The sequence below is a fragment of the Syngnathus floridae genome, chromosome 5 (genome assembly GCF_059516105.1).
Source record: "Syngnathus floridae isolate MCC-2025c chromosome 5, RoL_Sflo_1.0, whole genome shotgun sequence".
NCBI classification, from domain to species: domain Eukaryota; kingdom Metazoa; phylum Chordata; class Actinopteri; order Syngnathiformes; family Syngnathidae; genus Syngnathus; species Syngnathus floridae.
Genome location: NC_142417.1, coordinates 12,110,349 through 12,137,825, shown reverse-complemented (window position 1 = coordinate 12,137,825; position 27,477 = coordinate 12,110,349). Strand labels below are relative to the sequence as shown.

Here is a 27,477-nt window from a genome sequence, read left to right as displayed (position 1 = left end):
TTTAAATTTGATAGATGGTGCAGAAACGAGATACGTATTCACATATATATTACTGACCCATTTTCAGACTCTCTGTCAGTGAATCCTCTGATCTGAAACTGAAAAAAGGCCCAGACTTCAAGTACTCAGTTTGGATCAGTTTGTTTATTGGTAGAATTTGGCTTTGGAAAATACAAACTACAACAAGGAAGAGTTTTGTGCAGACACGAAACTGAACAGTGTTCTCCCCAACTCAGACTAAAGGAACATAAAAAGTGCCGACTCTCAATATAATCACGATTTACATTTGCTAATGTAAAATCTTTTGTCACATCCAAGTTCCTTTTTAATTGTTTCAGAATACACAAGAAGGCCACTGTGCTCAATTTGATGAAATTGGAGCCAGATAGTCACAAAATTGGACAAGACACCAAATCACAAATAATTACGATAACCAGACATTTCAGTGAGACAAACATATATATTGCACATTTAGACATATAGTGTACATAAATTCTAACGGAGCAGCAATAATTAATTTGTGGAGCTTTCTAACAATCTTGAGCCATTTGGATCAGCATTGTAAAGATGACAGCTTATACAACGTACATGTATAATTTAAACAACTACCCACAGACTGCTATATGGTGAAATACAAACGGAAAAGTGCATTAAAGTGCATTGCACTGTTTCGGTCTTCCTGACCATTATGTGCTACTGCAAAGTTTCATCACGAGATAACAGTCATGACATTCTAAAAGCAGGGGTCATAACGCATATAAAGAACTACTAACAACGACAATGAATTGAACAACAGACAACTATTTCGGGGGCTGTGTGAATTCAAAAGCCTATTTTAAAACTTGGTTCAGTTGAAACCGTGGTGATGGCTACAATACGGAGGTTAAGTATTTAAGCAAGTACATACAGTAAACAATTAGTCGCAATGTTTATTCCTACTTGTTGTCATCTAAGAATCCCTTGCCCACCAAAAGTGAAAAACAGTGAGTGGTAATACAACAGAGTCACGATTGGTCTCTTCATTACACAAGGGCAGCATGGTCACGATTGGTCTCCTCATTACACAAGGGCAGCATGGGTATTCACAAGTAGACATTAGGAAAGTGGGGGGAAAAGTCTTGACCTAGCAGTTTTGCCAGGGTCACGTGACTGGGCGGCGGCTGTGTAGTCTGTTGAACTTGTGTCATAGCTTTTGTTGAGAGATTAACAGAGAACACACAATGTGGAGAGAGGCTCTGCCTACCGGAGATTGTCTCAGTCGCGGCCGAGAACTCGAGGGGGGATCCACTCGTTCCAAGCGGATGCGCCTCCTACTCGAAAAACTGCCGAAATGCTGCTCCTCCAGCCTAGCAACTGACCCGAATCTCCTTGGGATTGGCTTCTTTGCTGCTACAGTCAGACGGAACTATAGAAAAAGGGTGCGAGACGGCAAGAGAGAGACGTTTCTCCAATGAATCCAGTCCTCCACTCTTTGTTCCAAAGAGCACCATCTACCAACACAGTAAGTCTGCCACAACGACCCTCGCTCCACCATCAGCTCGTGCAGGTTCATTCTGAGACGTGGTGGTATGACAAGGTGTCTGGGTGAGTGTGTGTGTGTTCTCCCTCATGCCTCAAAGGGGGACTGGGCCGGAAGGTGTGAGGTTGTTCAAGCTAAACAAGATTAACAGATTGCTGCGTGATACCTTTTCAGCTAGAGTTGAAAGAGCCTCCGAGACAAACACCTGATCACCTCTCACAGTAGTGAAGGGTGAAGTCTTTGGAGAGCTGCTTCTCACCTAAGCCCCACGGCTCCAGCTCAAATTTGTTACCCACATCATCTGTGTCGTCCTCTGCATCTTCCTCTTCCTCTTCCTCCTCATAGTGGCTGGGTTCCTCGATAGACGTCTCCAGCCGGTAGCAGTAGGGTTGACCTTCGGTGTACTCGTAGATGGTAGGCAGACTGCTCTTCAGGCTACAGCGCCGGCGCAAAGCTACCAAAAGCGGTTGAGGCATGGTGAAAATATCAACATTGTTACCAAGGTCTATCCAGGCCAGGCTGGAGAACATCTTAGGGTCTTTCAGCATCTCAGTCAGGTCCTTGAGTATAGTCAGGGTTAGACGGTTCCCGTTGAGAGCAAGGGTGTTGAGTTTGGGTAGTGAAGCGAGAAGAGGGAGAAGAAACTTCAGGTTTTCATCTTGGAGCTCTGTGAAGCTGATATCCACAGCTACCACACTGTCTCTGTTGTTTTGGAGGTAGAAGGCTACTTGACGGACATCTCGGGTGGACAGAGGAATGCCTGACAAGTCAACAGTGTCACTGGACAGTTTCCTCTGCAGGGTTGTCTTAAGACTATATGACGAAAGGAATAGAAAGAACACGATTAGAGCAAGGCCTAGTCCACTTTAAAAAAGCACAAACCGAATGAGGTGTTAGTTGGGCCACTGATCTGGAAACATGGGCCTGGCTTTGTGTTGTCTTTTCCGTGTTGTGTAACAGAGTGTGTGAATGGACAGCTTGGGGCAAAAGGCTGACTAAGACTGCTGCATGGCCACTGACTAAACAGAGGAGCCAAAACATCCGCACCAGCCAAGAGCGCAACAATCGTTATAACAGAGCAAAGACATATATTTTTTTGTTGGAGTTGTTTTTCTTTTCCTTCTGGGGGGTCAAGCTCAGAGGATGTCAATATATTTGGCCATGCGAAGGTCTTTGAGATGTTTCTGTGATTAAGTGCTACATGTTAGATTTGAAAGATACAATATATAAAATGTATAAAGGACACCTTAGCAATCAATCTGCTACAGTTTCCAACCATTGGCTTGTTGTAGCCCACACAGAAAATTCTTCTTTTTTTCTTTTTGCAAATGGCTATTTCTTGTACATTTTGTTTTGAGAAATGGCCACTTCCATTTGAACTGTAGCTATCTCGGATTGTTGATTGCTCTTTTGAATTATAAAAACGGCAGGCACTGCTATAAATCACTTTGCTGTCACCTTCTGTGGCGTCATAGACCACATTGACAGGGAGGGAGTGCTTTACAAATGTGCTGTGTGTGACTCACTCACATTCAAAGAAAGAAAATGCAAATGTAAAAAAAAAAAAACTATAAAAACATGTCATAAAATAAGAGTTCAATGTTTTCAGCACATGGATGAATTGAACCAACAAATGAACGACTGAATGACTGAATATATACACCATTGTAGGCCAACCGATTTTTACATTGCAAGCTCTTCCACTTCTTACTCTCAACTGTCTGGCCTTCACAACACAAAAGTCCTAATGTCCATGGCCCGGTGCATATGTAAATTGAGTTTAATCACACAGCTCCCTTTCCCCACACAACTGTCTTTCAAGCTCAGCAAGCATGAAAAATGGATGTCACCCTGTTAGAAAGCAATTTTGAAGCTTTCCTTCAGATTAATCTGCAGATACATTTTTGAATCTCTTCACAGCAACGCTGCAATGCAGTTTATTTAAAATGCTTAAACTTGAAATGAAAAGACATTATAAAACTATATAGAATTCAACTCACAATCTCAAGGATAGGGTATAATCACCAAATTGAATTTAAGAGAGATTAATGATGACATAATCGCTATCAGCAAAATTACTGATGCTCAGCAAAATGCTCATTTAAATCCATTACATAACCATGTTTTATGGTTTTCAATCAACTTCATATGACATAATGAAGATATCAATCACTGTTCGGTCATGATTTGATGCGAGGGAACATTGGATTTGCGGATTTATCAATCACATCACCTGTTACGGGAATTGTAATAAAAATATAGCGGACCGGCAGTTGAAAAAAATGTCACTCCATTTGGTTCAAACTCAAATCTCAGCAAAAAATTAATAAATAAACAACTGCTGTTTAAAAAGGCTATAACCATAAAACATTAAAAATGCTCTCAACTCTAATGGCAAATGTCAAGTCAATCAGTCTATAGTAGCCTTCCTTTGCTTTCATAACAAGTGACAGTGTCTAAAATTTGAGCCTGAGGTCTTCACTGATGTCACGCCATTTCACACATGACTGATTTGTTAAGACCTTATATATGACCCCTTATAATATTTCATTGCATTACCATCGCCATGCAGTTAGAATTGAGGGAATCTTTATTTTCATTGCATGCAGCTTTTTCACGGACATGAGATGGCAATCCAGTCTAAAGAGATCTTTTTCGACCGGACCTGAGATTTCTTCTATATAATAAATACAAAGTGAGCTTTGAATGGATCTGATTCATGACCTTTGCACCTCAGCATTGTCCTTCACAGTACAGGAAATCTATCCCCAGTGTCATAAGATTACTTAAACATTATATATCAATAGAAGACTGAGTAGATTTTTTTTCACTATTTAATATAGCTGAAATCATTGTTCTTCTTCAGACTACAAATGATAAAACCCCCTCATATTTAAAAATGAATGTTATTCACAGTAGCTAGCAGAAGCTTCAACACAAACAAAATACCTGAGCCACACGTGCACAAAGAAAGCTTATTTTGCATTCACGATTTGCAAGAGAAGTGTTGAAGTAGTATTTTTCCCCCATTGGACAGTTTGCAAATGCATTGCGGTGCCACTTTTGAAGAGAGCTCGAGTGAATGTGACAGAGAGCGGCAGAAGCTGGCGGCAATAGACAAGCAATGCACGTAATCAAGCACTTAAAAGGAAAGATGATTGACAGCTGTGGTTACCATGGCTTCCCCATCAGGTCGGCCAGTGGCCAGTTCTGTCCTAATCCAATGTCAGCTACAGAGAGGAAAATGTCTACAGCTCGACATGGAGTCGTGCCCTGCTCTGTGTTGTGGTGGGCTGCAGATTTATGACTGTTATTACTAGTGGATGTCTGGACACAAGGGCTTACCATGCCTGGGATTTCCGTCTGGTCATGCTCTGCCTCAGCCACTTTGAATGTGGGGTCAGGTGGTAGATCAGCTGTCTGCAAATTTTATCCGACGACTTTATGGTGTCGGAATCCTGGAGACCAAAATAGAAGGCATCTTATCATAAAAACAAAATCCATTAAGCCAATCCACCTGATCTCCAGCATTTTGACTGGTCTTCAAAAAAATGTTTTATTCAAGATAACAGTTACATCACAGACAATTCAGCCATGTTATGATCATAAGCAGATGGTCAAATTCACCACCTTGAAGCTGCAATTTAGATTGATGCATTCATGCTTTAGGCTAAGGAATCTTCAGTGTCTTATGCAACATCTGTTGTACTACTTCTATCACTCAATGAGGACGGTGCTGGAAGGCAACTGATTAAAGCCACTAGACTGATAAAGCTTTTTCACATTTTTACTTCAAGTGAGAAGGATCAAGAAATGTAATCAGAGCAGGAATTCGTTATACTGTACTTAAAAGAAGTTAAGAGTGCAACATACTGTGATTGGTGTACTTTTGCATGGTTCTCAAGTGCTTTTTGGACAACATGTATTAGTGTAGTCTTTTTTTAATAATCCTTATACAATTGCGCCCTTGTTATTGCACTGGAAATTATACTTTGGTAGACTATCTGTTGATCTGTTGTCTAAGTGTCAAAGTATGAACAATGGGAAATCAATATTGGCTTCTCGAAGGAAACTCTTGAACTATAATAGGAATTTTTATTGGGTATATTGCTTTATAGCAGTCCTCATATATTGGACGTGATGGGGAACGGGCTTATTTTGATGGTCTAGAAAAATGCTATAAAATCTGATGCTTTATTATTATTTCTCAAGTCAAGTGTAATTGTACACCCAAAACAGCAGTAGCACACTCATATTGTCAGTGTGTGCAAGAATTCTGGTGGTGGGTTAGGGCAAGGGGGAATTTCAGGCAAATCGATTTTTTTGTCAGACCTAAAGCCTTCCTGATTAACCTAAAACTGCCAAATTTACTTTAATTTAATTTATTTAATTTAGTTTTTTTTTAACTCTAGTCCACCAAATATATATTAAAAAAAAAATGTTCAAAACATGGCATTCACTCACCTAAAGGAGGTGCCATTTTTGCTCTCTAATCGCAAGAACATGACGTACAAATTATTTCGCTCAACCGTTTTTGTTGCACTCTTAATTTTCCGAACAGCAAATTTGAGCAATGTACTGAATTTCTGAACGACCGGGGTAAACCAGTGTGCGGTCTGAGTATTTTTTGAATGCATCATTGGGTTCCGGCTTTGGTCACGTGATGTTATGCAAAAGGAATTGTGACTATTTTTTGATCGACAACAGGATGTAATGTCCAAAATGATGCGAGGTTGAAGAATTCTTATGTTTCACTCTTATTCTGATATGGAATATTAAGCAGAATTCCAGGTTTTTACTGTTGCGTACACATACAGTGTATTCTTAAAAATAATTCCTTAGGGTTTACTTGTGCTTTAAAAATTGTTTATTTTTCTTCAAATGTTGATCGATATTTCAACGTATATTTTTTAATAATGCAAATAAAAATACAATGATATGCAGGGGTGTATTCAGAACAACAAATGATACTGTTGTTGAGTTAGTTAGTTAGTTAGTTAGTTAGTTAGTTAGTTAGTTAGTTAGTTAGTTAGTTAGTTAGTTAGTTAGTTAGTTAGTTGGATATGTGCAAAATGATTTCTTCCTAGGGAGTGTAACAGAAGCTAACCTTCTTAGGATTCTGCATCTCTCGGGCCAAGCTCAGCAGCAGCTCATGCGAGATTGGATCCACCAGATTTAGGAAGGCAGCATTCTTGTACAAGATGTCATTGAGTGAAGTACCTTCCAGTCCCAGATCCTAAAAGAAAACAGAAAAACAATTAATAACATCAAAGCTAAACAAGTGTGTAAAGTGGTAAAACAGAAGCAAATACGAATTTAATAGAGTGTAATTGTCAACCTCAGACCAATACGTATTGATCGGAGGTGGACAATTGCAGTACTGCATACATGAAAGTTTATAAGTATTAAAACTATTAGACACTCTTCTTTTGTGAGGCTTTATTATGCTGGCATGGCAAACGACCAGGCCACAGACTCTTGACATTCAAGAGCCTGACCCTCTGACCTTGACCCTCCTGTACAGCACATCCTCTTTGGCTGCTTATGCCGCCCTCCACCACATTAACTGGTTTTCTTGACACTATTCATGATGACTTATTTGTTTATGCACTTTTGCTTTGATGAATTCTGAAGCGAGGGGCTGTGTAGTGACCAACAAGGGAGAGCCAGTCACCAGGAACCTATAACTTTGAAGGGACGGGGGATGACCATGTTTCTGGGTTCCAAGCAGTTAGTTCAGTGTGGGGAGCAAATGGGACAAATCTCACCTTTGTCTTCTCTCAATATTTAGCTACTACATCTCCACATGTGCAGCTTAAATTACAAAATGGATGGAGGGGTCTTAACTTGTTTTCATTATACACTTCTATTGGATCTTACATCGTGGAGGTATATGAAAACTCCACCAAAACCTAATTGGAAGTATAAATGGAATGCAAGATGAATGCAATGAGTAAGGCAAGAGCAGTCAGCATGTAAAACAGGTTATGCGCCTGGCCTTGTCAACAAGTCCACCACTGCATCCCCAATGAAGCAAATTACAATGACAAGCACTTGGGCGGCGCATGCAACTTTAATCAGAGGTAAGCCTTCGAGACACAGATACATGCCGGCACAAACAATTGTCTTTTTCGACAGCACAATGGGCATTGATTGCAAGAGACAGCTTGAAAAGTCTGCGGCGAGAGGCTGGCAGTTTCACGTTACCGGCCGTCTTCTTTTAACCAGGGTAAAAGGAGACAGACAGAACTTGGGGAGAGTTTGATTATTTTAAAAAAACACCATTTTATGACACCAACAGACTAAAAATGACCATTACCATATTCTTGAGATAAGACACACAGACTCTAGTTTTGCTAAATCAATTAAAGCTGATTCACTATGAAAAGAAATGTGTTCCTTTTTATGCAATCAAACAAAATGGATTTGCAAACAAAAATAATGGTTTTATTTTTTTTTAAATGTGCAAGTGGAGGTAAACACCATCAGCTGGCATCAAGGACTGCATTTGATTTGGAGTTTAATGGGACTAATTTAATAGCTATTTCAAACATATCTCAGATGAACTATATGGCTGGATTCCCGGTTGACTGCTGGCCAAATAGGCCAGCCAAAGGAAAAAAAGTGTAATGCGACCTCTGGCAGCAAAGATGGAATCTAAGCACTAAACTCATTGGGCTCTATCTTCATAGTGTGTGCACGGGCACTCGGGCGTAACTACTGGTGCATCTTGATTTTCAAGCAGATGCAAGCCTCATTGAGCGTGTTTGGCAATTTATCTCCTTGGATCAATTAAGGAAACTTGGCTATCTTCAGTGTCAAGACTCGAATGTTAATTAACACACAATTGTCTGACAAGATGAAAGCAAGCGAATGATCTTACAATGGGCTCGTTTGCTCCGACGAATACTTTACACAATATGCAGAATCGTCCTTTATTAGTCCACCATTTCCATTCAAGATTACAATCACGCCTCTTGATGCTAGTGAAGCCTTTTAGTGTTGATGCTCGTTGAAGCCAACACACAAATCATTATTAGACTCAAAAGACAAAAGGCACAAAGGCTAATTGTTTTAAACGTGCTACAAGATGTTACGAAATGTTGACAGAAACAGTGTCCAGTGTCCATAAAGGTCCAAGAGTTTGATCATGTTTCCATTTGGTGGAGAACTAGATAAGTCACCACCAATGACAATGACTTCACATCACGACATCACTGTAGACAGCAGTATAAAAGGGCAGAGACAGCTCCATATTTCCTTGTCTGTGACCTTCTTTTCAAAGAGCGCAGGCTATTATGGAGCGTGTATAGTGCTGAAGTCTGCTCTAATGGGTATGTCAAAAACGCCCAACAAGAGTGGAAAAAAATAGGACAACACAAGAGAGTACAGGGGAGGTATGATGGTGTGGGAATTTTGGGAAACACCTGTCCTCAGTTAAAAGCAACTGGTTAAAGGCCACGATGCATTTCTTTATTTGGATGGCAGGTTTTCCTTTTTGAAATCAACATTGCACAGTTGACGAGAGTGGGTGAGAGTGAAAGTGACCGTCATGGTGAGTCACATGCTGTGTCTGCCACTTTGACCATGTGTCTACTACACCACACTCTTTGTCAGTGACCTACTTTGGATAACAATAATCACATCAGGTGGTGGCTATATGTGCACAGTACCATATTTTCCGGACTATAAGGCGCACCAGACTTAATGGCGCACCATTAATGCATCATGTCAGATTTTTAATCGAAATCAAATCATTCTCCATTTTATCTTTTTTATTTTAACTTCAGACGCAACAAATTACTTTATAATCACAAAATAATGATCCATAGTCTTTTCGATTGATGATACATAGTCTTCAGCGGGCCACTTATGATTGATTTCATGACACAATGCTTCCGGTCAGTTTAAATCTAGGAATTTGGTCCAGATATATAATATATACGACTATAAGGCGCACTGTCGGCTTTTGAGAAAATGTTAGGTTTCTAGGTGCGCCTTATAGTCCGGAAAATACGGTACATCAGATGGTGACACTGGTTTCATATAGCTGGGTTTCACCTCAAATCAGAAATTTGGTTCCTCACCTCAAAACACAAAAATACACCTTACATAGCCGTAAGGCCAACAACATCCATTCACTCGCGTTCTACAGCACTTGTCCTGGGACGATCTCCAAAAACAATATTTCACTCTCATTCACTGCTATCGGTAATTGAATATCTTTCATTAAAGACACAAATGCAGTACATGTAAACAAATTACTGCAGACATGAACTCATATAGCAAAAATGAACTGTGCTGTGCCTACAATAAACTCCACATAATCAAGGAATTCTTAATGGGCTTTTAAGCATGTGATCAATTCCGAGCGTGGAGTCAGATTGTAATAATAACTAAGGTCATTCTATCAATGCAACAACAGGCCAAGACTGGTGGCCGGCCATCTGTTGCTTTTGAATTGCATCAATAACATAGCAGGCCCAAAATGGGACAGCGGCAGGCTCAGTCTCCGAAAGTCTCCCATGTGTTTCACCTCACCTTCCTCAGTAATCTGAGCACGTCGGTGGCCTGCTCCATCCTGCGATCGCGAAGCAGTTTCTGGATCTCCCTGATCCACGACACCCGTCTTATGTAGGGGCTGTGGTTGGTCCGACGTAGCATCCCAGGCAGTTTGTCTGTCTTAAGCATGAGGGCGAAGAGGAAGTCTCCGCCTGTCCGGCCGCTTCGACTGTTGCCGTCCGCCGCGACATCGAGGAGTCTGCGTCGCTTTTTGGAGAAATTCTCATTGTCCAAGCTGTTCTGCCGACTCAGTCTGGAGCCCATGCCGAGGTTGCCTTGTTGTTATTCTTCCAAGTCAGACGGGATTAGCAGCAGGGCTGACCCATGTTCAGCAGCAGCAGCCTCCTTTTTGCACGGCGTCGTGCTGGACGTCTGTCTCTCCTGCCGACCAAAGCGTCCGATGTGCACAACAACAACAACACTTTCTCCCCCACCCTCGCTCTTTTTTTTTTTTTTTTTAAACGTAGATTTGTCTTGAAGTTATACTCTGACGTGGCCCACCGTCCTAAGGCGCAGGTGATGACGGCGATGATAAGGATGAGGGAGGACACGACGCTCTGGCTGCTTTATCACGAGCAGTCTGCTGTTTTTACGCTGCTGTTTAGGTTTGAGCAGCGTGGAACGTCTGACCAATCGCCGCACGCTTAGCCCGATGCGTGTCCCTCCTACTTGCTTGCATCCCCCATCCCGCCCCGCCACCACCGTGAAATGCAATTTGAAAACATAGGAGAATGAAAGTAATGGAAGGATTATGTTTTTGAAAGAATTACAGTGCGCACCCGACACAACTGTCATCACAGACAATAAAAAAATGCTGTTATTTTACTTTTTATTTTTCCGCTTTAGTACAAAGACATACCAAGTCCATAAACAAACATAGTGTTGCTCAACCTCTGGCTCTGAGAGGAATATATGCAAGCGTCATACAGAAGATCTAAGTCAAGATTTGCCCCAGACATGGTAACCACCACTCTTATTGCCCCGCAGATATTTAGGTATCATTCTGAAGCTCAACACATGGCGTCATACAGGAGAGCCAAGTCAAGATTTGCCCCAGACATGAGCACTCCAAATTGCCCCTAGGTCTGAGTGGTTGTTCGTCTCTGTGTGCCCCGTGATTGGCTGGCAACCAGTTCAGGGTGTCCCCCTCCTACTGCCGGATGACTGCTGGGATAGGCTCCAGCACGCCCGCGACCCCCGACAAGCGGTAAGGAAAATGGATGGATGGAAGTTAAGTATAATCTTAAAATTCTGTTCAGTTCCATGAGTCTCAGTGTATCCTTTACATGTCATGGAAAAGAATGAAACTGAAACAAACTTTAGACCTAACCTTTGACACTGGTGTATGCACAAAGGCAAATGAGATTTTTGGCACTTGTAGCAAGATGTAGAATTCCACTTGTCTACTGTGAATGGTTATTAGCATGTCTGTGGCAGACTTTGAACCTGGGAGATTCAGAACAGGACCATTGTGATTAGATTCAGACGCAATCAAAGCAGCAAGAGCAGGAGCCCGCAGCAGCAGCAGTATTATTAGTCTTCCCCAACAGCAGCCGCAGCAGCATGAGAGGAGAGGCAAACAGGGAATACAGAATATGAGGTGACCCACAAGGGAACGTGCTGTTGAGAAGCTTGCGTCACAAATACAGGCAGGGCTGTCTAACATATATCAATTGGTGTGAGATAAGAGCAGAATAAGTGAAATAGACCATGACATTGCAACCATGGCTGAGAAAATAACACAACTGTTCTGCTATCATTTCTCACGTATTAATGACAACCAACTTCTCTGGGCCTGTCTCGGTCACCAAATCCTGTCTGACAATGGTCTTTGTTGAATTTACATGGCAGGAAAATGGAGGCAAAGTCTCTAACTGCTGGTCTGGTGGTCCTTCTGCTGGTTATTGTGGGCCTGTTCCTCTTCATAGGAACGGGGAAGAAAAACACGACTCCCCCTCCATGCCATTTGTTCTTAAGGGCTGCTGTCGCTGCTGATGCTGGAAAGTGCTCCGAAATCGGAAGGTAATTCGGTGTTTTGTGCGCTATTTATAGTCTGTGCATGCATGCGCACACATAACGACAAACGTGTTAAATGTCCGTAGGGACATTTTGAAGAAAAACGGTTCAGCGGTGGATGCCTCTATTGCTGCTTTGCTCTGTGTGGGCCTTTTTAATGCACACAGCATGGGCATTGGAGGAGGGGTCTTCTTTATCATCTACAATGCCTCTTCAGGTGAGTCTTCCTCATCATTTAGAACACCTTAATGAAGTTGAATGAGCAAAATGCTCCCTCACTCACATTTCCTACTCAACAGAGAGCGTAGAAACTATTGATGCAAGGGAAACAGCACCCAAGAACGCCACTGAGGACATGTTTGGAAACAACACACAACTTTCTCGTACAGGTACAATCACATTTCCACAAGGCTGTTTGCCACACTTTATATAGGGCGATCCTTTGGTAGGATGGATGGAAATTAGAACAAAGAATGGCCGTATGATATCCAACACACTACTAATGCTTGTACATGACAGGTGGACTGTCCATAGCCATCCCTGGGGAGATTCGCGGCTATGAGATGGCACACAGGAGACATGGCAGGCTGCCATGGAAAGAGCTGTTTGAGCCAAGCATCGTCCTGGCCCGTGAAGGCTTTCCGATAGGGAAAGCCTTGGCTCTCGCCATCTTTACAAACAAGGATTTCATTCAAGGAAATGCAAACCTGTGGTGAGGAGAAAGAATCAGCAACATAAACGGTGGCACGCTAATTCAGGGATGCTGCATTTTAACATTCCGTAGAGAACATATAGTCTATAATAACTTGCGATACCAGCATACTTAAATATTTAAAACAGCATTGAGCAAACATCCTGTAGTTTTCATTTCATATTCAACCCACACATCCAGTTTTACAAGTAGTCAAAACATGAAACTATCATGGTGGCGCCAATTGGTGGCACTGATCCTAAACTTTGGTCCAAGCTGCATTTGGTCGCCCTGCTCCATTCATCCATGACTAAAACTACATATTCTGTTCTGTTCATCTTTTTGTGCAACTTCAAAATACTAAACACATTCTCTTCTCCTCTCATCTTACAGTGAAGTGTTTTGTGATTCACAAAAAAACATTCTCAGGGAAAATGACATTATAAGATTTCCAAAGCTGGCAGACACATACCAGAGGATAGCAGAAGAGGGTCCTAACGTGTTCTATAATGGCTCAATGGCATGGAGAATCGTGGATGACATCCAGGCAGCAGGTCTTGTTTAATCATCTATTCCAAATGAAAAGCATTCATGTACACAATAAAATACAAATTAAACAACTAGAAAAACAAGAGGAAGGATAATTACTTATAATCAATTGAAACCTCTATCAATATTCTAGGTGGGATCATCACGTTGGATGATTTATTGGAGTACCAGCCAGTACTGAATGAAAATCCCCTCAAGCTGAGTGTTGGGGAATATACCATGTATGTCCCCGATGCCCCCTCCAGTGGTCCAGTCTTAGCGCTCATTCTTAACATAGTGAAAGGTAGGAGCGACCTGGCCGTGCTTTCGTGTCATCGTGCACAAGGGAAGATTTCCACGTTCCTTGCGCCCGATTATTCCTGTAATGTTTCCAAACCTGCTTTGATGACAGAAAATCAAGCTACTGCTCAAGTCAGCGCTTGAATAATACTCCATATCTAAACACTAAGTTAAATTGAATATATTGTTCACTGTTTTGACCTATGTTGAAGGAAGAGCACGTAAATTCCTGATCATTCATTTGTTCATGTGATTTTATTTTATTTGAGTGAACACTTTCATGACCTGCCAATTCTGTGCATGCATCTGGCTTTTGGAACACTGATTAAGTAGCCTCATTATAAGTTTTGACCAAAATTAAGTTGATTTCATGCAGACTTTTGTCACTGTGGATGTTTTGCAGGGTACAACTTCACAAATGCGAGTGTTTCCACAGCTGAGATGAAGACCCTCACGTATCATCGCATCATTGAGGCTTTCCGTTTTGCTTACGCCAAGAGGAGCAAACTCGGGGATCCACATTTCCTCAATATCACCGATGTAAACCCCCAACTAATATCTCAAAACATTTACAGTAACCATTGTTCACTTTAGGAGAATATAGTTTTCTCAGCCAAGTAATTTTACTAAATTGATGCTAATACAAAAATAGCATGTTGCATGTGATGGGTGAAGATGAGCATAAAATAACGAGATAAGTTTGCAAAGACATGGCACATTTTTACTTCGTTGAAGAAAACCAAAAAAGATTCTACGGAAATACATCGACAGAGCAAACGCAGAGTTCCACCAGTCACCAGTAACTTGCCTTTTAATTAACCAACATTTTTTGTTGTGGGATAATAGAGGTGATGTGCAATCAATTTGTATATCAATTATTTGTATATAATATGAAATCAAAATCTAGTTGTGTGCTCATACTAGATGTCTAACTGAAAATTGTTTGGTTCTTCTCAGCTTATCCAAAACATGACATCGACCTTCTTTGCTGAAGGCATAAGGAGGAAAATTACAGATGACACCACTCATCCAGTCATTTACTATGAGCCGGATTATTTTGTCCCAGACAGCCACGGTACAGCTCATCTGTCGGTGATAGCTGAAGACGGAAGCGCCGTGGCAGCCACCAGCACCATTAATCTATAGTAAGATACTTATCTGCCTTACCGAAACCAATCGAAACATTCACTTCTGTTTGACCTACTTTACATAATCCATCAGAATTGTGGAACAACACATATAGATTCAACAAGTATGATTAATGTTGTTGATCAATCTATATGCTTGTTTGTGCTTTCAGCTTTGGTTCCAAAGTCATGTCTCGATCAACTGGAATTATCTTTAATGATGAAATGGATGATTTCAGCTCTCCATACATAACCAATGGCTTTGGAGTCCCTCCCTCTCCAAACAACTTCATCCAACCAGGTGAGACCCGTCCATTTTAGGTCATAAACATGGGGTGCGTTGTTTAAGGAGGATTTAGGGTGGAATAAATATGTGTTTGTGTGTTACAGGAAAGAGGCCTCTGTCCTCTATGTCCCCCACAATAATCTTTGATAAAGACAAAAGAGTTAAAATGGTTGTTGGAGCATCCGGGGGCACAAAAATTACCACGGCTACTGCCTTAGTAAGACTACTCCCATGCGGTTACATTTATTTAGTTTCTTCAAAAGCCATGTTCTTCTTTTTTCGTCCTGTGAACAGGTCATCCTGAACTCTTTGTTCTTTAAGTACAATTTGAGGAAAGCGGTGACCGAGCCGCGAGTGCACAATCAGCTCAATCCAAATTTGACAGTGGTGGAGCAAGACTTTGACAAGGTGAGAGAGTGCTAAAATGGCACTTGGATTATTTTTCTATTATTTTGATAGCAATACAACTAAAACAAGTAAAAGAAAAGTACGACTGTTGTGTCTACCATGCTCAACACGGCATATAGAATGACAGATAATGAAATATGATGGCGGATTTCGCTCGCTTGCTAAATTCGCCCTGTGATTGTGATACCGTAACCACTTCCAAGCATTTGCTCAGCCGCACATCTTGAGACCTGCTGTGCGTGTGATACCAGAGAATCCTGGAAGGCCTAATTGAGAAGAACCATTTAACATGGCTGCAGAGCAATCCAGATTCTGTGGTTCAGGTGGTGATGCGACAAGGAGAGCATCTCTTCGCAGAATCAGACCCCAGGAAAGGAGGATATCCTGCCGGATATTGAATATGGTTCCAGACCCTTTTTTTCTTTTTTTTGTCTTTCTTTTTTGTTTTACTTTTACTATAAAGTAAGAAGTTGCATCTGCTATAAAATGTCTGCATTGATGTTGTTATGGGAGAGCATGGTGAAGTTTTTCCATATTTGGAAAAAATGAGTAACGCTTGCTTGATTTGAAGAGTATGCAAATCCATTCAAATTAGTTTCAAAAATATTTTCAGAATATGCATCCCATATCCTGATATTATATTAAATGCTGTTATACAATATGTTCAAAGTTGAATTTGAAAAGTTGTTTTAAGTGTTGAATGTTGGATAAATTGTTACTAGCCATCTAACACTGCAAGTGTTTATAAAAACCAGACTTGCAAGCAGCTGCTTTTTATAAAATAAAGACATCTCAGGTTGTTTGCCTGTTTCATGTCTGCCGATATTTGTTATCTGTATTGTTATTCTGATTATGGAATAACCATGTTGTTTCTTTGCCCCAAGCAGAAGCATTAACTTATTTACTATAAATTGTACATGTTTTATATGCAGTTGAGTAGCTGTTACGTTTATGTATTGTTGATTCTGAAAACAACTACATCTATTTTTATAAAACATGCATTGTTTTATGCTGTTAGTGACCAGATTTGTTATTAAATAAACACATCCAATACCCCTTTTTAGATCGTGAACAATCATTTTGTTATCTCATTTTGATTGGAAAAGTACTAAGCAAGAAGAAATTATGTTCTTAAGCACATTTTATTTTGACATTAGGGACTGTTACGGGGTAAAGCCTCAGTAACTAGCTAAGGCAGCATCGTTGCATTGGCCGCCATTTGTGTGGTTTGATACATTGTAATTGTGAGGCCTTGACTTGGAGAACAACTTTGAAGTGCATGAGCTCATTTGTTGAGATGTTTAATCAAAGAATTTCAGCACACCATCACAAATGGTCTCATTCCATTTTGAAAGCACAGACAAACCGTGACAAAATGGCCTTTTATTGAGCCAATTATCCACAATCATGTCATATTGTAACATGATAATGTATATTCCCCATGTTGCAAGGATCTGCCTGCACACAATTCGTGAAAGCTGCAAACATCCCAGTCCCATTTATGAGCACTGTCGAAATGCCCTACAGCAAGGTACCATACCCGCAAATTTCTGCTTTCCTGCATGTCTGAACTGATTCTGTGTGATTCTACCGACATTAAGTATATGTGGAAAGTAGGATTCAAATTTTCCTTCAGGGATGAACAACATACCTTCTTCTGTATTGCTCATAGCTACTCACTCAGGTCGTGGGTGTGCTGGAGCACACCTTAGCTGACTTTAGGTGAGAGGTGGGGTACACACTGGACTGCTCAAATCACAGGGAAAATCTAGACAAACCATTAACACTAACATTCATACCTTGAGACCATTCAAAGTCTTAAAGGGAATGTGGGATTCTACCTTCGACCCTCCCTGTGTGGAGTTTGCATGTTCTCCCCGTGCCTACGTGGGTTTTCTCCGGGCACTCCGGTTTCCTCCCACATCCCAAAAACATGCTTGGTAGGCCGATTGAGCACTCCAAATTGCCCCTAGGTGTGAGTGTGAGTGCGGATGGTTGTTCGTCTCTGTGTGCCCTACGATTGGCTGGCAACCGGTTCAGGGTGCGCCCCGCCTATTGCCCGAGGACTGCTGGGATAGGCTCCAGCACGCCCGCGACCCCCGTGGGGACAAGCGGTACAGAAAATGGATGGATGGAACGTAGGAGAATACCAGAGAAACTGCACAAACACAGGAAGAACCTGCAAACTCCACGCAGGAGGGGCCAAAGCTGTGAGGCAGATGTGCTAATAAGACTTCCACAGTGCTGCCTGAACAAACATTAAAATGAAAGGTCAACATGCGTACACACATTGTTTTCCAATGACAATGTTCTGAAAAGTAGAAAGCATCTGTCATGGTGTATGATGGTGCTGCTTGACTAATTGCTTCAAATACGTTGATCACTTGACATTTAGCACGGAGCACGGCAGAGTGCAGTCACGTTAAATGAGATCAGAGCAGGAATATTTTATGCATGTCGCTTAACAGGATTTTGATGCTTATCAAAACCCGAAACTAACAATATTTTACTGTGTGCGAATACGTTACCCACCAAAATGTCAGCCTGCTTCTTTCATTAGACATTGGAACAAAGAGACTATTTATAGCACCATTTTAGCTGGGAGTTACTACAGGTAGTAGAATTTTTATTTTCACTCATGGAAGTGCACGGGTGAATGAAACAATAACATACTCAAATGAAAAGCTACCTGCTGTTAACTGCCCCCGTTTCAATGATTTACTAAACAATATTAGTTGGACTTAAGAATCAAGACACGTCTCTAATCAGATGCTTGATTCCTGGTTCCCCCAAAATCTTGAATTAAACAAGTTCTAGACAATTGTATGCTCCCAACATGGGAATAGGTTATTTTGTGTCCGAGCAAGACTGAAACTGCAAATGAGCCATTAAAACAAGGTGGTCTAATTTTTTCCATGACTGCAAACAGTGTTGTAATTCCTACACATTCAACTGATTTGTTTGTAAACACCTCCAATTAAAAGCTAAAAGTCTGCAGGTATTGTAGATCTTGTTTCATTTCAAATCCATTTAGAGCCAAAAAGCTGAGCAGTGTTAATGTCTCAATATGTATGAGTCTGACTGTATGTGTGTAAGGCAATCCCAGAGAAGGTTGGGAAATGGTTCACCCCTTAAGTGATTAATGGGTTTAACCTGCAGGTTCTTGAGTAGTTCCATATCAGACTCAACCAAGCATCCCTTAATGGATCACGAATTTATGCACTGTAGCACAGTCATACAGGAATAAAAATGAGGCATTCCCCAAAACTGTGACCACAACATTTGAAGCAAATCATTTTTCAAAATTGGTAAAATGAAGTACCTGGAATTAAAGGTCGACCACAATATTTTCATTCATATACTGTAGGTTAAGAACTCCCAGTGGTCTCCAAAACTTACAGATGAGATGAATAAAAACAGAGCATGACAAAAAGACATCTTTGTTTTTTTGGGGGAAAATGTCTAGTCAGAGAATATAGCTGATGTTATCAGTCTTCACAAAGCGAGCGTGTCAAGGATAAGTGGCAACCAGACTGTCTAGTTATGTCATGGCAGGTTTTCAACATTGCAAGTAGAATCACAATTTATTTCTGCAGATTCATCATCAATATTTTCCTGGTGGACTGTGAATATTATCCAGGCCAGTGAAACAGTAAGATTACCTCCATTCATCAAAAGGCTGCAGCTACAAATCACAGAGGAATGACAGCTTGTGATAAACGTTCGCCATATCTAACAGTGTCTGCCATACCCTGGCTTACTGTTGCGGTGCAAGCTCTGAAACCATGTTATGTTTAGCATTGTGCCATCGTTCCAACCTACGAGGACACTATTTGAACATCATTAGAAATAGTGGTTGTACAAGTGGAGGTATAGTTTGTTTCTATAGAAAGGTTATACTGCTGATTGTATTTGATTTATGCAGGAATACAACAAAAGGTGATTCACATTCTCCTCTGGATGATATAAATAAATTGTTCAAGGTGAAGGGGCTGTGAGGAGAACCAAGCATAACGGGGCCTTGCTGCCATCTCGTGGCCAGTTGAGGCTACTTTCAAAGCTCAAACGTCATTTGTCCAATGGGAGTTAGAGGCGCATAGAGAGAGGCAGTGCTGGTGATTGTAGTTCCTGGTCCAATAGGCGAAAGAGCATGGCACTTTTGTTGCGTTGTAATGTTTGTCCCAGAGAATGGTAGAGATGAGCCTGCAGGTAGTGGACCTCTCGCAGTTGGCCCTTGCAGTTCAGTTTGGAGAAATAAACTGCAGCCTCATTTAACATGTCCACCGCTGAAACCGCAACATGCAAATCTGCTGGGAGACAGTCAGCCGCTTAGGGAAAACTGTTTGGGGCATTTATTCCATATACTTGATATCAAGCTTAAGATCCACGTACTAGTACGCTCTGTCCTCACTCGTAGGACATTTCAGCACACTGGTAGAATAATTGTGTCTTACTAGTAAGGTTTTTATTTCCCACTACTCGTGCCACTTTGTGCCAAGTAGAATGCAATTAAATCTTAATAGTAAAAGATTGTGCTGTACTAATAACACAAGGCTTAACTAATAGGTATGTGTTACACACCAGATGTCCTTGCTATGCAGCTACAGGTCTATACACTACTATATGCTTGATTCTCAGTAGGGCAATTTTGTATAATTGTAGGATAACAAAATATGACTAGTGAGGTAAACTAGTTGCACTAGTTGATATCTGCACATTATGAGTACTACTAGTGAAGGGTTGGATTTAAACATGAGAATTTTCTCATGTCACCAATCGTACTTGACTTGTACTGTAGCTAGAAATGGAAAAATGACGCTTCATTTTTGTCTCACTGACCAGTTGTTGTATTTTTTGACTCCTCTAGATGGCATTGCTGGTTTAAAAAACAGGTTTAAAAAAATGGCAAGTCAGTGTGCTTTCTGCCCTACGTCGTACCATTTAGAGCGCTCAATAAATTCAACTGGTTCATGAAGCATCGTGAAACTTCATTTTCCTATCACTACTGGTAACACAGTTATCAACAAGCGCAGATTTGCCTCATGAAACACGTACTAGTATGCCAAATCTATGGCTTAAGATGGGCATCAAGGATATTGGAGGAAAAGAAAGACTAAAGGGGAAATGGGGTCGAATATTTTCTTGACAATAATCAGGTAATGGCCATCACGGATCACCTGTTCTCTGGGTTTGGTCATGTGATGTTGGCAAGCTGAGTACTGTGAAGTCATTTTCAGTTGACAGCAAATGAAAAAATGACTGTCCAATGAAATGGATCAAAATGAGTGTTTTTTTGTTGCTTAATTCATATTCCACAAACGCAGTATTAATTGTAGAACATATTATGGTAAAGAAAATTTTTCATTTGACTTCACCTTCAAATGACTTTCAATACTGTGTGTGAGGCAGAGGAGAGACTCTCACATAGGAATTTGTGTAAGGCTCAGTGTTACCTGCTTGCCCTTGTCTATTTGGCCTAAATCCAGCAACAGCCATGTGACAGCGAGCTGCCAGCAGCAGGGCGCGCCCTTTGTCCACCAGCGCTCCATGGGCCAGAACAGGCTCGATGGCTTCATGCAGGACAAGAAGAGCCTGCTCAGGTACGCCCAACATCAACTGCGATAAGGAAATAAAAACAACAGTTGTATGCTTTGATGACTACAACTTGGGGTAAATGAGTTTGTGACTTACCTGCGTAAAGGTCAGGTGAAGGAGGGTTTCCGAGGCCAGCGACTGTAGGTGGTGCTGTCGGGCCAGAGCTAAAGCTTGGAAGAGGAGAGGAAGGGCTGTGGAGAAGCCAGAGGACTCCCAGTGGAGCTCAGCAGTGCAAAGCATAACTCTGCATGAGACAAAACGCCTGGTCATTCCTCCGACATATGTATCACAGAATTTCTAAAGATAGGAAACGTTAAAGCTACACATTCCGTTTATAATTTGGCATTGGAATAGGGTTTGTGATACAGCAGTGTCTTTCTACCTGATAATCATCTCTGTGCATTTGGTCTTCTCACAGAGCACCTGCAATCGCTGCAAGATGCTGTAAGCCTCAGTGGTTCGATTAAGAACTTTTAAAACTTGCACTTTCCTGGCAATGACAACAAAAAAAGAATAAGACCTCCATCTGGGTAAAATAACTTGTCAATCATTCGTGCCTCTTCATGTTACCTGTAGAGACCCTCTGTTTTGTTTAAAGCAGAAATGGAAGTGACCAGTTGCTCGGCCAAATTGTATTTTCCTTCAGTCATGTGCCGCTCAAACTGGATTTTTAGATCACAAAGCATCCAGAGCTGCATTGGAAAAAACAAAACAAGCTGAATGCACGACACGATTTGTGGAGAAATGATTTGTGGATGAAAGGACACACCTTGGCATGCTGTGTGTGAGCAGGAAACTGATCTTTCAGATGCTGGAGGATGTCTGAAACTGCGGCATACAGGCCCTGTAGCACAAGTCAAGGTAGTGTGTGAACCACTACCAGAGATACAACAGGACACAAATGACATACATGTACAGTATACAAGCGCCACGGTGCTACCTGCTCAGCATGCAATTCAGCCAGATGGCAGAGAGCCACAGCAAAAGCCTCAGTGTTGTTCTGCTGGACCCCGTAATTGACCGGTTCCAAGCTGCTCATGTGGAGAAGCAGTTGGGCCTGCTGCAGAGCCATGGTGCTGCACATAGAATAAAATGATTCATCTTTATGGGTTGGAATGTCATTGAGGTGTTGAAATCATTATTACTGTATCTGTTACATACAACATTTCAAATGTGTATGAGAGCCCTGGGTAATGTAAACCCATGAGTACAACTTGAAGTCAGTAAGTCAGATTTCAACACTATGCAAACAAATTTGTGGCTTTATCACGTCAATTTATTATTCAGGAAACAATGATATGTAAACATGGACACACACACAACTGTGCCTAACCTTTTGCCGTACATCCTCCATATGGACGTAGTCTGAGCCAGGCTGATCTCAATCAGCTCCGACAGGCTGTGCTTCCAGTGCAGGATGTCCGTGTCCTTCAGCGCATCCATCAGCTTGTGCGCCGTTTTACCTTGTGTTGTCCCCTGCTGTACCAAAGACTGGATGCCCAGCGATGCCAGGTACTGTAGCAAAGAGAAGAGCTCATCATTTCTTCAGCTTGGAACAGTCTTGCGCTGGATTGCAAAGGCATAAACCTCATTGCTTAGACCAGAAGCCCTAACCTTCTTCATCCAGTTTTAAAAATGCTGAGTGTTCAAATCAATAATCAGCTCGTCTCAGAGGGAGCCAAGGGATATAAAACAGTGACGGCCTTTGGATAGAAGCTGATTTTTACTCTGCCTGCCCTGCATCACATGAACCAGTAGCTTCTATATGGGAGGTGGGAAAACAAACCCTAACACTGTGGATTAGGTTCTTGACAATGCAAATCATTTCAAGCACAAGACTGAATTTCATGGTTCTTGTCTAACAAATACAAATCCCCATACCACGTCTTTCTGATAAGACACTGAACCTGGGATCGTGTCATCAATCTTTGTTGACTTTTAAAAACTTTGAAACCAAAGTTATTTAAATAGGGCTGTGTTGGTTTCAGTTGCTTTCAAGTGCTGTGTTAATTGCATGTACAGTAATCCACTGGAATAGGGACAGAGCACTGCCGCAAATAGCGAGAAAAAGAAAGTATTTAATTGTTCAGAATTTCCTATACATGCAAATGGGTGAATATGAACATAGGGAACTGTAATTACTGTAGACACTAAAAATAAACCAGCCACAAAAAACAGCCGCTTCATTCACTTATAAACACCATTCTTTTCCAGTGGTGTTCCAGCCATCAAATTCAGCATAGGTGAGGATATTCGAGAACAAACATGGTATCTCATGACATCAATTCTGCAGAATTTATGACTGTACGTCCTTTGCGGAAGCAGCTGGCGTGGGGGAGCTTCAGTAAGAGCTACAGACTGATGATGTTTCCTAAGGAGGAACCCATGTATGCCTATATACAATGTATACTATGCCAGGTCTGTATCACAAATGAGAATTGCCTTAACTGGAAGAATTAAGGTTAAATATGTTTTGATTTTTGGATAGAAATTTTCACGGTACCTTTTACAGGAACATAGATCAGTATTGTGACTTATTTTACTCATTGCCGTAAGGTTAAATACTGAGTCGACCAAAATTAAATCTCCCGTGCTGGAAGCTGTTAATTAAAAATCAACAGTAAAGTAAGCTCCCAAACACTTCTCATTTGCACTCACCGGCAGGCAGAAATGAACGGCCATTTTGACAGAATCCTCAGTTAAAACAGTGCTGTCGCATCCTTTCATCTGCTCTAGAGTGTAGAGCCAACTCTGATGCAGGGAACAAGAAGAGAGGGAGGGACGAAGACGCTCATGTTTAACAACTGTAAAACAACAAACTGTCATGTGAAATCATAAACGTTGGTTTTACCAAACAGTGCTGCAAGCAGACATGATCGTTGGACTCTTGAGCGATTCGGATGGCCTCCTGCAGGACCAGACCAGCCTGCAGGCTATGGGACAGGAAAGGGAACATTCAGATAGGCCAAAGACCTGTCTGCTGAGTTCAACTGCTCTTGTACTCACTAGTGCCCAAAGCGACAGTGAAGGCTGGCCAGGTTTAGAGTGGCATAGCGAAGATTTCTGCCGTAGCCTTCTTCTCCGTTGCTTTTCCCTTCATTCCCAGACAAGATCAGCCGGTCGAAATAATGTAAGAGACTGTGGGTGGAGAGGAAGATGTCCTGTACTCTGATGCTGTTCAGATAGTTCAAGTAGTGCTGAGGAAAGGAAACATTCATGAACTCATCCAAGGGTCGAAATTGTAAGGTTGAAGAAGATGACTCTTACCGCTTCAGCAAAGTCTGGGTTGAACTTGAGCATGTTATTGAGCTCCTCTTGCAGCAATGCAGGCTTTAGGGATTTGTTCTCGTCGTTCTTGAGAAGGTACGCCTGAGGACACACGTATACGGCAGAAGTGCATCACACAAATGCAAGTTCACGTGAAACAAATTGCCGAAGTAAAAAACACACCTGTCTGGCAAGAAAGTACTCGGCTTGTTTTTGTGAAAGGGGACCTCGGCTTGGAGTGTTTTCAGGCCTAAAATAACATCCGAGTAATACAAGTGAGTAGTCACCCCACCATCAAAAAAAAATTGCTACTTTGAATAAAATATATGAAGATATATACTGAATTTCTCTGTCTAGTTGGTCGCCGATGGTATCCTCAGTGCTGGTAAGATCCATATCAGAGTCATCCATTGGCAGTGCCATCAAACCCACTTGGCAGTCATTGCTGGGAAAGTAGTGCTGCAGGGACTTGTACAACTTGTACACTTGACTGAAGGAAAGCTTGTTATAGGCCAGGAGCATGTGTCTCATGAAAAGACCTAAAACACATGAGAAGCAGAGATGAATGCTTGGTAAGTTTTTTACCTGATTTTTTTTGCACTGCTACCCACCGACAACACTGGTTTTATACGCCTCTGAATCAAAAGCTGTGAACGGAGTGAGCAGAGTGGAAAAGAAATGTTCCATGTCCTTCAGCTCTCCATCTACAATTTCTTGCAGCCTTTGAATTAAAAAGCAATACAGATAGAATATGAGATATAGATTTCCACAGATTTTCTGCTTTGAGCAAACCTTGCTTTGACGGAATATGCGGTTTCAGGACAACACTCTTCCACGAGTTTGAGGAACTGGCCAAGAGACAGGTCCGAGCTCTGAAACACAGCAGACTCAGTCACTCCCGGTGGTACAGACTGCAATGTGTAATTTAAGACTACCTGCTGTAGGGGTAAAATGAGCTTGTTCAGGCGTCTTCTTTCCGGCAGAGTGATTGTAGACGATGTCATCTCGTACAGTAACGCCAATACAGAGATTTTATAAGGAGTGACCCAGTCTTTAATCCCAAAAACATTAGCATGGACCACTCCGTTGGTCATCATGGGGTTGAAATAAAAACTTTCATGTACACTTGCCATCCTTCCAAAACTAGCCGCGGTGTCTCTGCGAAGAGGGACCAGTCTTTTCGACTGGAACAGATTGCTGTGGCTAGCTTGCTAGCAAGCTATCAATGCGACTTCTTCCGAACGGTAGATCGCGTGAAAGGCATTTCACAATTATAGCTGATCATTAACTTTAAAAATAAATCACCGCACCATTCACTTCCATCTCGGAATGTAATGCCTCTATCGCCTAGTAATAATAGTACTATTAAAGTTATTTGATTTCAAACCTTCCTGCTTCAGTCCGCTCAAAAACACGTCACAGTGACGCATTTTTTTTTCAAATTTTGCACAACTTTATTTTGCGCATAGTCGTTGACAGTACAAAATACCTTATCATAACGCTTAATTGACAAATTTACATCATAGATTTTATAAACAATTTTTGATCCAATGTACATCAAAAGATATTCTGTTTAATCAATATTTATTTTCGTCCAGTAATTGCAGTTTGAAAAGTACATGCACACTGCATACTGGGGATAAAATTGTGCATCACGTCAAAGTTTATTAAAGTACTTTGCTAGTATTTTGAAGGGAAAAATACATCTACTGGAAGAGCATTTAATTGTTCCATCGATTGATCAATGCAAACCTTCAGACCAATTAAGTAAAATTGTAAGTAAAATTAAGTACATTGGTAATTTCATGTGGAACCCCAAATGATCTTTCAGGCCAGACTTATGTGGTTCTGCACTTTGGTTGGGAATAACTGCCTTAGATTCAGATGTAAAAAAACAATATTGATGGATAGTAGTAACACTATACTAGATAGTGTAACAAGAAAAAACCCGAAAACTTTTAATTAAATAAGTACATCATCAACAAAATAAAAATCTAAAATCACCATATAATGTTAATTTCTGGACTATCGTAAAGTCGTCATACATTTTGCTTTCTTTCAAATAAACAACACTAATCAGGTCCAAAGCAGCCATAAAGTATATAGCAAGAGTTAGACAAAATTAGAATCTCATAAGAATGGCTGTGTGTATATGCTCGACAGGTTTGGCGTCATGACAGGACGGTAATTATCCAGGAGATGGCACTATGGCACTGCCAATTCAATGTCTAGATTTTAATTGACTTTAATGAGCTTTACACACACACACACACGCACGCGCACGCGCGAGCACGCACGCACACACGGGCATTTATCCTTCCATTTCTCTGTGGCTGTCGAGCACACAGTCGACTCGGCTGACACCTGTCAGAGTTGACATTCTTTGCAAAGTCTAAACTGTCTGTAAATGCTTCTGTCAATATATGAGTCACAGTGAGCTAACAGTACCAGCTGCAGTTGCTAGGGTTTGATATATTAAGGATTTTGCTAAATTGTTCCCAAAAGTCAGTGTATTTGCCCCCAAAAGGACACAGAATATACAATCATTCACTCTTGAAAACTCTACACGACATAATCTTTGAATAACATACATTTTGGAATTTTAATACCTATCGGTTACCTATGAAAAGGCAAACAGTATGTTCTGCAATTTCTGTTTGATGTGATTAGTTTGAGACATTTTTTTGTGAATTCTGTTTCAGGGTGCATTTTGATGCTTTCAGAGCATCTTTAATGTTATTGTGAATTAAATCAAATGAACAACATGAGTAAATCATCACAGTTTAGCATTATAATTAAATGATACAGTAGCTTAAGATCAAGCAGTTGAGCAATATGCAATTTGCTGAGATATCATTCGGTATAAGTAATATCGAATAGCATTCACTTACCAGATTGAAGAAATTCAAGTGCTGTCCCACTCAGCAGTTGAGTCATTGTTTAGGAGTCTTGTCGCTTTTCCACTCATTGCTGGACACAAATGTTCTTTTTTTTATATCACGGGCACACTATTGTAAAATGTATTGCAAATGTCACCTTCCATTTCACCTGCCATGGTAATAAGAAAGTCCGAGAGACCACAGTGACCTGCGCTGATCTTTTGCCTGGTTGGAACATGGCCTTTTTAATTAACATATTGAACTGCTCCTTTTTTCAAATGTCAACTTATCTACCTTTC

General features: G+C 41.1%; 3 protein-coding genes across 4 annotated transcripts; 1 reads left to right on the top strand and 2 right to left on the bottom strand.

Moving 5' to 3' along the window:
• Positions 1–125: 125 nt before the first annotated feature.
• Positions 126–10,693, bottom strand: lrrc75ba (leucine rich repeat containing 75Ba). The gene is made up of 4 exons (XM_088376076.1): positions 10,061–10,693; positions 6,627–6,755; positions 4,865–4,977; positions 126–2,332 (listed from the first exon to the last, which is right to left on the bottom strand). Exons 1-4 carry the CDS (start codon positions 10,343–10,345, stop codon positions 1,729–1,731), a joined length of 1,131 nt encoding a protein of 376 aa, XP_088232202.1. The 5' UTR covers positions 10,346–10,693; the 3' UTR covers positions 126–1,728.
• ggt1a (gamma-glutamyltransferase 1a) lies at positions 10,622–16,500 on the top strand. Its single transcript, XM_088376072.1, has 13 exons — positions 10,622–11,288; positions 11,933–12,103; positions 12,184–12,314; positions 12,397–12,486; positions 12,617–12,809; positions 13,182–13,342; positions 13,471–13,620; positions 14,020–14,156; positions 14,574–14,761; positions 14,917–15,044; positions 15,134–15,246; positions 15,324–15,437; positions 15,689–16,500. The coding sequence occupies exons 1-13, from the start codon at positions 11,242–11,244 to the stop codon at positions 15,833–15,835; spliced, it is 1,770 nt and encodes a 589-aa protein (XP_088232198.1). The 5' UTR covers positions 10,622–11,241; the 3' UTR covers positions 15,836–16,500.
• Positions 16,501–18,636: 2,136 nt separating this feature from the next.
• Positions 18,637–25,751, bottom strand: anapc5 (anaphase promoting complex subunit 5). 2 transcript variants are annotated; one of them, XM_088377052.1, is made up of 17 exons: positions 25,235–25,751; positions 25,092–25,171; positions 24,911–25,020; positions 24,640–24,838; positions 24,483–24,549; positions 24,300–24,401; positions 24,039–24,229; positions 23,884–23,965; positions 23,691–23,783; positions 22,366–22,547; positions 21,973–22,108; positions 21,802–21,876; positions 21,603–21,724; positions 21,415–21,522; positions 21,129–21,276; positions 20,891–21,053; positions 18,637–19,747 (listed from the first exon to the last, which is right to left on the bottom strand). In XM_088377052.1, exons 1-17 carry the CDS (start codon positions 25,430–25,432, stop codon positions 19,524–19,526), a joined length of 2,280 nt encoding a protein of 759 aa, XP_088233178.1. In that variant the 5' UTR covers positions 25,433–25,751; the 3' UTR covers positions 18,637–19,523. The 2 variants fall into 2 exon arrangements, with proteins under 2 accessions (XP_088233178.1, XP_088233179.1); XM_088377053.1 differs by having other exon boundaries at positions 18,637–19,744.
• Positions 25,752–27,477: the final 1,726 nt, after the last annotated feature.

Excerpts from the sequence above, each read along its gene's own strand:
- lrrc75ba (XM_088376076.1), bottom strand. The coding sequence starts at position 10,345 with ATGGGCTCCAGACTGAGTCGGCAGAACAGCTTGGACAATGAGAATTTC. Across the intron at positions 6,756-10,060 it reads TGCTCAGATTACTGAGGAAG|GATCTGGGACTGGAAGGTAC; the intron begins GTGAGGTGAAAC and ends GTTTTCTTTTAG. Across the intron at positions 4,978-6,626 it reads AGATGCAGAATCCTAAGAAG|GATTCCGACACCATAAAGTC; the intron begins GTTAGCTTCTGT and ends TTTGGTCTCCAG.
- ggt1a (XM_088376072.1), top strand. The coding sequence starts at position 11,242 with ATGACTGCTGGGATAGGCTCCAGCACGCCCGCGACCCCCGACAAGCG. Across the intron at positions 13,343-13,470 it reads GGATGACATCCAGGCAGCAG|GTGGGATCATCACGTTGGAT; the intron begins GTCTTGTTTAAT and ends TCAATATTCTAG. Across the intron at positions 13,621-14,019 it reads CATTCTTAACATAGTGAAAG|GGTACAACTTCACAAATGCG; the intron begins GTAGGAGCGACC and ends GATGTTTTGCAG.
- anapc5 (XM_088377052.1), bottom strand. The coding sequence starts at position 25,432 with ATGGCAAGTGTACATGAAAGTTTTTATTTCAACCCCATGATGACCAAC. Across the intron at positions 25,021-25,091 it reads GCATATTCCGTCAAAGCAAG|GCTGCAAGAAATTGTAGATG; the intron begins GTTTGCTCAAAG and ends TTTAATTCAAAG. Across the intron at positions 21,054-21,128 it reads TTCACCTGACCTTTACGCAG|TTGATGTTGGGCGTACCTGA; the intron begins GTAAGTCACAAA and ends TCCTTATCGCAG.